Raw genomic sequence first — 10,532 nt, 5'->3', positions numbered from 1 at the left:
TTATAGAAATCCTCTCCATTTTCTTATTTTATTATAAGATCAGTGGCTCGATGTTGCATATAAAGGACACTATTTACAATTCTGAGAACTGAGATCAATGAAGTATCATCTCTGCAAAGAATTGTAATTTCACCCAACTAATTTTCATATCTGAATTCTTTTTCTTCTTCCATACTTAGTAGTTCTTGAAACAAACATAGATTGCAAAGTAGCCTTTTGGAATGTTTGTAGTCTTAAAAGTTGCTCCTTTAACATTGGAAAGTGACTCCTGGCAGGCTTCTTGCCATGGACAAAAAAAAATAATAGAGAATGTGAGAACTTGATGGTATCATGTATATATAGATGAATGGTTCTCAAGAAATTAATGTGGCTGGAATTGGAAAAGAAACATAATAAGTATTTCAATCTTCACATGATTTTGCCTTCTAACTCATACATGGACACTTGGTGGTTTTGACTGTGACATACATAGACATCAAACCAGGTGAACAACCTACAAGGAAACCCCACTTGAAACATATGATATGCAGCAAAGAGAAACCATTTTGGAACATATGTGATCACCTAATGCATCCTCCAACTAACAATGTTTTTCTTTTGTGGCTTTCAAATAAGTCGACTTTCAACTTTGAATCAATAATAATGAGCTGGAAGACACAACCATGTGATTGCTCAAAGATTATGCCACTCACTAGACCCCATCTCCTTAATCAGCACCATTCATTTCCACACAACAGAGTTATCTTTTCTACATTTCTCATCAAGGGTATTGATTATATATACTCATAAGATTGAGTTCTTTAGCACCTCAACTCCTCACATTCTCAAGTACTAGAGCTTTCTTTTGCAGAACTTTGAGATCTCTCTCTTTGCTTACATTTTCATCTTTCTTCTTCGTTTAGAGACTTCAACAATCATGGGTTTTCGTTTTCCCGGCGTAGTTCATGCTAAGCAACTTATTCAGAGGTCTTTTTCTAGTGCAAAAGATGTTCCAAAAGGCTATTTGGCAGTTTATGTTGGGGAGAACAAAATGACAAGATTTGTGATCCCAGTATCATACTTGAACCACCATTCATTCCAAGAATTGCTATGTCAGGCTGAAGAAGAATTTGGATTTGATCATCCAATGGGTGCTCTAACAATTCCTTGCAGTGAAGATGCTTTCATCAATCTTGTTTCTAGCTTAAATTAATGTCTAATGAATGATGATTAGTATAGAAAGATGCTAACTATTGACAAAAATGATTGTTACAATTTTTGTATGGCAAACAATGCCAATACCATCACCATGTAAATATTTTTCCTTGGGGACTGAAATAAAAATGTCTCTGAGAATGATACAAATGAAACTGCTAAAGTTTTTCTTCAATAAATTGTTTTGTTTTAATCTCTCCATATTAAGATCTATAATCTTTTTCATTCTTCTTGTTTCATATTGATATGCAAAGTAATCTGCGAAATAACGAATTTGGCACTTCAAAATAGTCATTTTAGTTTTGAGTTGTCAGACCAAACAGATCATAGAACTCTGATTTACCAAATTTACAGTGAACCATTTTCTTGGAGAATGAAACTGCACGATTTCATTACTCTATTATTACATAAATAAATTTCTTGTAAGAAGTTCAATCTTTTTAATAAATTTCTTGAAACTCTCTCATTGCTTTCTACACCTCTCATCACTTAACACAGTGCCATAGGAAAATAATTAGTTGCATAACTGTGTTGGAATACATCAACACCAGCTAAGATCTTTGAAGTATTGCCTAACCAACATTTACAATCGATCAATGACATGGAAAATTCCACATTTAAAAACCAATATAGTTGTTCTAAGAATATTAGAAACTATGTCTCATTAGTCTCTTAGATTACTTCAATCATCCAATGGGAGCTCTATCAATTCCATTCAAAGAAGATTACTTCATAATCTTATTAGACATATTTCTCACTTAAATGCCTAGTAATGGGTGTAAGCGCTTATAGATAAAAATTACTAACAAAACTTATTATTATTTCAATTTTTTGTTTGCCAACGATCTTGTAAATATTTTTCCTTGGGGACCACGAGGAAGTAGTCATGAGTCCTTTTGAATAATTTCCAAGGAAATATGTTTTCTCTCATCAAATTTATTTGATTAGAACCTTTCTTTTTCCTAAAAGAATACTTCTCCATGTTCTCAGTCTACATTATTAAACTTGCACATCAAACAAGATATTAATTGTGAGGAAGTAAAGAACAATATTGAAAAGTAATCTCAGTTGTATTAATTCAATGAAGCTAAGTACACTTATATAGTAGAGGAAGCTAAGTACATTTGGTTACAACAGAAACAACTAAGTACAGTTGGTTACAACAGAAGCAACTGAAAGTAACAAACTATGAACACCTAGCTCTAACATCCCCCCTCAAACTTAGGGTAGCTAAGGAATGGACCCTAAGTTTGTCTCGAAGAAGTAGAAACCGTTGTTTTGACAGAGGCTTAGTGAGAGTATCAGCTATCTGGTCATGTGCTGGAGTGTGCTTCACCACCAACTGCTTGTGAAGAATTTGTTCACGAACAAAGTAAAGATCTAATTCGATATGCTTTGTTCTAGAGTGCAGGACCGGATTCTGAGACATGAGAATGGTACTCTGATTGTCACACCAAATAGTAGGAGGGTGTTGTGTTAAAGCACCAATTTCTTGAAGGAGAGACTGAATCCACATAAGCTCAGCAATGGCATGAGCTAAGCTTCTATACTCTGCCTCTGTACTGGAACGGGAGACAGTTCTTTGTTTCTTAGATGCCCATGAAATGAGATTTCCTTCCAGATATACACAAAAACCAGATGTTGACCGTCTGTCATCAGGGTCAAACGCCCAATCAGCATCTGAGAAAGTTGTAAGACGAAGTTGTGGAGAGTTGTAGAAAGTTAAGCCATAGTCCAGAGTACATTTTAAGTATCGAAGCACCTTCTTTACAACTTTCCAATGAATGTCTAAAGGAGTTTGCATAAACTGTGAGACTTTGTTGACTACATATGAAATTTCAGGCCTTGTAATCATCACATACTGCAAAGCCCCTACAACACTCCTATAGAGAAAAGGATCTTCCATTGGATCACCATCTTGGAGAGAGAGCTTTTCACCACTAGCCATTGGTGTAGGCAGAGAGTTAGCAAATTCCATCTTTGCATAAGTAAGAAGATGTTTTCTTTTTGGATCTTTGTAGGGAATGGATGTATTTGTGGTCTTAATCTTTATGTTCTGGTTCTTTTTCTAGGGCCTTGTTTTTGTCTTATTTTTGTTTCCACGGTATTCCTCCGCCAAAAGTGAGGGTTATAATTGATTTTGAGAGGAGGTCTTTCTGACCTCTGACTCATCTTTTCAAAAAAAAAAAGAAGATCCAATATATATTTCGTCTGACACAAGTGAAGACCTTGATCAAGATGGTGAACTTGAACTCCAAGAAAGTAGTCAATATTGCCAAGGTCCTTAAGAGCAAATAACTTGTTCAGATTAAAGACTAATTCCATGATAGCAGCATCTGAACTTCCTGTGACCAGAATATCATCAACACAGACTAGTAGGAAAAGTGTATGTTGATCTAATTTCCTCAAGAAAAGGGATTGATCTGCTCTTGAAGAAATGAAACCAAAGGAATGTAGAGCTGTTCGAAGCTTATTGAACCAAGCTCTTGGAGCCTGTTTTAGTCCATAGATAGCCTTGTTAAGTTTACACACCAACTGAGGAGCTGCTTTATCTTGAAAGCCTGGAGGTTGAAGCATATAAACCTCCTCTTGTAACTCACCATTTAAAAAAGCATTGTTAACATCTAACTGTTTTCTACAGCATGAATTTAATATATGTTTGATAAATTATAAATAAAAAATACTATAAAATACAAAAATAATAATACAGTTAGAAGTTATCATTTCACCAGCTGATTTGGATGAAGCAGAGAACAAATTTTGGTTCTACTCTTAGACAAAGTTGTCTCTTTATTATTGGTAGAAGCTGCTTGCTCCTCCTAAGCGAAATGAAACACATATTGTAGTACTTTGCCTTGTGAGTTTGTTGGTTTGGATCCTCATTAGGAGGAGATGAGGCCGGGGAAATTGTAATGTCAGCAGGGTCGATAGAATCGTAGGTCATGGGTGACTCGGGATGGTGGGAGGGAAGTGGGGTCGGGGAGGAGGTGGGAAATATGGGAGGTCGGGGTCATCGAGATGGTCAATGGGAAGAGTGGATGGTGAAGGTGGGGTCATGGTAGGGGGTGGTATCACGGTTTTGATGAATGGAGGAAGGGAATCCTCATTGCTCAAAAAAGCATAGTCACGAACATGCGGAGTGTAGTGTTTAGAATATGGAAAAACACTTTCGTCAAAAACCACATGACGGGAAATGATGACCTTTTTAGTGTGGAAGTCATAACATCTATAACCACGATGAGAAGATGGATACCCCAGAAAAATACAAGGGGTGGATCTAGGACTCAACTTGTGTGTGGTGGTTTTAGATAAATTCGGATAGCACAAACAACCAAAGGTGCGTAAGTGATGATAGCTAGCTACTCTTTGGAAAAGAACTTCCAAGGGAGTGATGTTATTAAGGAGACTAGTTGGGCGAATATATATATTTTTTTTTTGAAAAAGGAGATAGAGACCAAACACTAAGTCAGGCCCCCACTCAAAAATATAAATAACCCTCGCTTATGGCGGAGGAAAGCCTTGGTACAAACAAAAATCTAAATACAAGGACAAAGGGACACCCCCTACAAACCAGACTACACTACCAAAAAACTCTTCCACTCTCTAGAGAGATCCAAAAAGGATAAGCCCTCAAAACCCTTTGTGCGATACACCCAAGCGGCAACCCAAAACTTAATTCTCTCCCAAATGAATACACAAAGACTAGTCTTTTCATCAAAGATTCTGCTATTCCGTTCTAACCAAATTGCCCAAAAAGAAGCCAATATTGTAGCCCTCCACAACTTATTCAAACGTTTATCCCCATTAAACCACAACATAACAACTGAGAGCAAGAAGAAGGATGGCACCAGCTCACCCCAAACTCACCCCACACCTTTGACCAAATTGACTGGGCCAACTCACAAAACAAAAATAGATGAGATACAGATTCAGCCGCCTTTTTACAACAAACACACCAACTAGGAGAAAGGCACAGATACGGACGACGCCGCTGAAGAACATCATTAACACTTAGTTTCTCCATGCACAATAACCAGCTAAACACCTTTACTTTAGAAGGAACTTGACTTTTCCATAAGATCCTAGCCCACAACACATCAAACCGACCATTATCAAAATTGAGCTTCTGAAAAGCAAACTTGCAAGAAAACAACTCGCTGGGATCGGGTTCCCATACCCTCCTACCGTCCAAAATTGATGGTAAATTAACAAACTCCAAAACCCTTAGTAGCTCAATCAAAGATAGAACTTCCCTATCGAAAAGAGGCCTTCTGAACCGAAAGTCCCAATCCACCCCTTCTCCCACATCCCTTGAAACACCCATCTCAATAATTGGAGTGTTCCTAGCTTGAGAAATGATGGCCAAATCCGGAAACCTGTCCTTCAATGCTTGCCCTTTAATCCAAACATCCTCCCAAAACCTCACCAAATCTTTGTGCCCCACTTTAAAGGGAACCATCCCCAAATACTCACCATAAAGAGAGGAGATGTCCTTCCACGGGCCCCTTGCAGTAAATCTCCCTATCGACTTTGTATCCCACAAATTTTCCGCCTGGCCATAACGACTCAACACCACTTTATGCCACAGAGATTTACGCTCCAAAGGGAATCTCCATAACCATTTAATAAGAAAGGCTTTGTTCCTTTCTTCTAAATGTCCTATTCCAAGGCCACCTTGATAAAGGGGCTTACAAACATCGTTCCATGCTACCAAATGCTCGGACCCCTTATTATCTGCCCCATCCCACAAAAAATCACACATCAGCCTTTCCAAACCCTTCAAAATATTTTTTAGAGCTCTGAACAACGACAAATAATACACCGGTAATGAAGACAACACCGATTGAATCAAAGTCAGTCGACCCCCTCTAGAAAGAAAGACACTCTTCCACCCAGCTAACCGTTTTGCACACTTAGCCATAACTGGCTCCCAAAAGGACTTAAGTCTCGGATTGCCTCCCAAAGGAAGACCTAAGTACCTCATTGGCCATTTTCCAACCTCACACCCAATAATTGAAGCACGTGAAATCACAACCTCCTCCTCCACATTAAGCCCTAACAATTGACACTTTTGAAAATTGATTTGCAAACCTGAGATGGCCGAAAAAGCCTTAAGAATATCTAGCAAAGCCTGAAGTGACACCTCGTCATTTATAAAGAAAACTGTATCGTCAGCAAATTGCAAATGACTCACCTCTACCTTATCCTTACCCACCCAAAATCCTTTAAATACTGAAGAAACCTTTGCTTTGTCCACTAAGCTACTGAGAACGTTCGCCACAATGGTGAACAAAAAAGGAGATAAAGTATAACGCCCTGGATAGCCAAGACCGTTAAACTGTGTGTTTATAAAGTGCCAGACTTGCTAATCAAGTCATTTAATTAAAATCTTGTTACTAAAACTGTAAAGGAGCTAGGGTTTAAAATGGTTTGGTCTCGAAAGCCACATTTTCATTAAGAAACATTATCCTTTACACGGGATCCCAAAAAGACACAAGTTTTAAGATCGTCTACAAAAGACACAAGGTTTATACACAATATCAAGCCATGCTAAGGCAAAACAGACAATTAGGTAATCCCTGTCCTGGTCCACTCCTCGACCATGGCGATCGAACAGCTGGCTATGTACATTCCACCTCGGAGCTCTCCGTCTCAGGCTTGGTCCAACTTGCCTTTGCCTTTACCCGCACCACGTAGCACCCGTGAGCCAAGGCCCAGCAAGAAAACACAACAACAGAGCATAAGCAATAGACAGACAATCCCATATCTCACATTGTATCACAAGTTCTCAAACATATAATCATTCAGCATGACCAAGTATTCAACATACCAAGCATTTCAATTCATATCACATATCACTGCACAAATGATAACTAGGGCTAGCGCTCTCAGGCTGCTCCCGTTATCCCACTGACTCCGGCCCGCTTAAGTCGAGCTCAGTGAATATTCTTGGCTACCAGTGGCCAAGCCGCGCCCAGCGCGCAAATACTATGTACGGCACTCTTAGGCCACTTTTACATGTCCCATGGCGTAGTACCATCATTGACACGATACAAGTATCGGGAGCACTTAGTCCCATCACAAACATATAACCAGGTGCAGTTTTCTTACCTTTCAATTCACTAGCTTTGATCCCTCGACTCCTTGAGCACGATCCCCCTCAAGCCCTAGCGCTCACCTAAACACAATCATGGGCCAAAGTCATTATCGATCCTCAAGTTCAAAACCTAACCTCGGGGCTAATCCCGAGCGCCCGGGAAGTCCTAGTTCCACCAAACAAGGTGGTGGAATCAAACCCCAAACCCTAGGTCAAAAGCCCTTGCAAATAACCCTAAAATCCCCTTCAAAAGGCAGGGTAGCGCTACAGCGCTCATGGGAGGGCGCTACAGCGCTACAAACAGAAGCCAAAATCCCCTCGGCATTATGGCCTAGCGCTAAAGCGCCCAAAGGCTAGCGCTGTAGCGCTAGTCACAGACAGTCCAACACCAATTTTTCTCTTCTGCGATTTTCTCGAACCAACCTCAACAAAAACTCTTCCAACTCCTTCCCAAACTCAAAAACAACCTTATGACCATACTCCTCTCATCCCAAGCACCCCGAACACCTAGAACTCAAGTACATGCATCCACAAACTCAGAATTCACCATAGCCACTCCTAAGCTCTAAAACTCAGTAAAAACCAGCTTAACAACAAAGTTAGAGTTTAGAGTTTATACCTCTGGTGGAATTTCGACCTCAAGGTGCCTCTAGACTTCCTTGGCTTGCTTCTCCTCAACCCTTGGCTCCAACTTCCCTAGAATTCCCATCAACACAGCTTAGACAACTTGGCTAGGAACCCAAAACCAAAGTTGAAGAAACTTACAGAATTTTACCTCAAGTGCTGATGGACTCTTACTAAACCTCTGCCAATTTCTCAATCTTAGATTAGGGTGCTTAATGCTTAGTTTATCCTAGCTCTCCTCTGAGCTTTTCTCCAGAAATCCTCAAGAAACAGGTGAAGGAAATATAAACCAACTTAGAGAACTCTCTCTGTTTTTCTCTCTTTCTTTTCCTTTCCTTTTCCTTCTTTTTCAGACTTCTACATTCCTCTACACTTCCCACTAACATAAAGCCTCAGTGTATCTATTCCTTACATGCCAAATGACCCTAATGCCCTCCCCTTTATTTCTAATCCTTTAGTCCACTTAAGGGCATTTTACCCAATTTCTGCTAACTCCTCGAATGTCTCTAATATTACCCGCTTAATTCCCAATACCTATTTAATCACCATTAATATTTCTCAATGTCAAGATAGACTCCAGTATATTCCCTAAATTCCCATTTATACCCCTAGGCTCATCCCGAGCCGGGTATAAATCCCCGCCATGACTTTTTCGCTACTTTGCTCGCTAGGATCGTCTCGAGTCACAGATCACAGATATATCCACATAATAATGTGGTCTCAACAATTATCACATATATCAATACAGTTATGCCCATAATAGCCAAAATTACGATTATGCCCTTCTAACCTAATCAGGGCCTACATGCTTACTAATACACATAGTCATGCATCTCAAATACTCAAATAGTCATATAACATGCTTTAACTCATAATCATGCATCTTAATAATTAAAATCACACACATAATTCCCATTATGCCCTCCAGGCACACCAATCAAGGCCCTTAAGCCTCATTAGCGAATTTGGGTCGTTTCATAAAGGGTCCCCTTGACGAAGCCCTCAAGAGGCTCCAAAATTACCCCTCGGCTTACCATTCACAAATACTGAAAAAAAGACAAATGTGAGACAACCCTTCATCCACTTTCGCCAAAGAGCACCAAAACCTTTTTGTTCTAGCACATAATCCAAAAAATCCCACTCCACACAATCATAAGCTTTTTCAAAATCTATCTTGAACACCCAACCCCTCTTCCCTTTACTCCGATATTCTTCCACTGCTTCATTAGCCACTAGAACAGAATCTAAAATCTGTCGTCCTTCTACAAACACACCCTGAGTTTCTGAAATAGTCTCTGACAGCACCCCTTTCAGTCTATTGGCTAAAACTTTTGAAATAATCTTATACACACTCGTGACAAGGCTAATTGGTCTAAAATCATTCACGCGACAACTATTGAGCTTTTTAGGAATAAGACATATATAGGTCTCGTTGGAACCCTTCGGAATATAACCATCTTTTTTTTTTTTGAAAAATGAGTAAGAGATCGAAATGACCTCTTCTAAATAATATTGAAAACCCTCACTTATGGCGGAGGAATACCGTAGTAACATAGGGAAAAAAGAAAACAAAAGTTATGACCACAAATGCACCCACTCCCTACGAAGATCCAAAAAGAACACACCCTCAAATTCTTTCGTTCTATACACCCAAGTGGCAACCCAGAACCTGATTTTATCCCAAAGATTGTCCACTGAAGAAGAGGACTCGTCAAAAGTTCTTGAATTTCTCTCCAACCAAATAGCCCAAAATGTAGCGAGGACGGTACACTGCCATAAACGCGTCACCCTCTTTCCTCCCTCCAAATGAGAGAGAAACAATTGCGCACAGGAGGAAGGCATACACCAATCGACCCCGAATTCTTGTAAAACTTTATTCCAAATGATACTGGCGTACGAGCACCGAAGAAACAAATGGCCCACTGACTTGCTATTGTTGTTACAGTTAGCACACCGATTTGGCGACAAGGAATGGAAAGGTCTCCTCCTCTGCAAATTCTCATGGACACTTAACTTGTCCAAACACTTTAATTTTGTAGGGGACACCACATTTCCATAACCTCCTCGCCCACGGCCACTCTGGCCCTAACTGATCATAGGCTAAGCTGTGAAAGGCCGATTGGCAACTGAAAACCCCGCTACTGTCTGGTTTCCAGATCCTTTTATCTTCCAAAATTTCTGGCAGATGCACATCCTTAATCAAATCTGACATCTCAATCAAGCTAGGAATCTCCCTGTCGAATAAATTCCTTCTAAATCGGAAATCCCAGCCGAGACCTTCGGAGCTAATACCACCATCAACCACTAACAAGTCTCTGATCGAAACATTCGCTGCCTCGGACACCCTGAATAAATCATTGAACCGTGAGCTCAGGGAACATTCACCAATCCACTTATCCTCCCAGAAGCGAATCCTGTCACCCCTCCCCACTTTGAAAAAGACCCTACGCTTGTACTCCTCATACAACAAAGAAATGTCTCTCCACAGATCATGAACTGAAAATCTACTCCCCACGTTTGTATCCCAGAAACCAGCATCTGCACCATACCTACTGCTGACCACCCTTTGCCATAAAGAATTCTTTTCCAATGGAAACCGCCACAACCACTTCATAAG

The 10,532-nt window shown here is 39.9% G+C and overlaps 1 protein-coding gene across 1 annotated transcript; it reads left to right on the top strand.

Annotated features, from left to right (window-relative positions):
• The first annotated feature begins 851 nt into the window (after positions 1-851).
• LOC133789084 (auxin-induced protein 15A-like) lies at positions 852-1,414 on the top strand. The gene has a single exon (XM_062226806.1). The coding sequence runs from the start codon at positions 917-919 to the stop codon at positions 1,190-1,192; it is 276 nt and encodes a 91-aa protein (XP_062082790.1). The 5' UTR covers positions 852-916; the 3' UTR covers positions 1,193-1,414.
• Positions 1,415-10,532: the final 9,118 nt, after the last annotated feature.

This window comes from Humulus lupulus, chromosome 7 (assembly GCF_963169125.1).
Source record: "Humulus lupulus chromosome 7, drHumLupu1.1, whole genome shotgun sequence".
NCBI lineage: Eukaryota > Viridiplantae > Streptophyta > Magnoliopsida > Rosales > Cannabaceae > Humulus > Humulus lupulus.
This window is presented reverse-complemented; position numbering and strand designations above follow the sequence as displayed.

Bases quoted from the DNA above. Each gene is read 5' to 3' on its own strand.
- LOC133789084 (XM_062226806.1), top strand. From the start codon at position 917: ATGGGTTTTCGTTTTCCCGGCGTAGTTCATGCTAAGCAACTTATTCAG.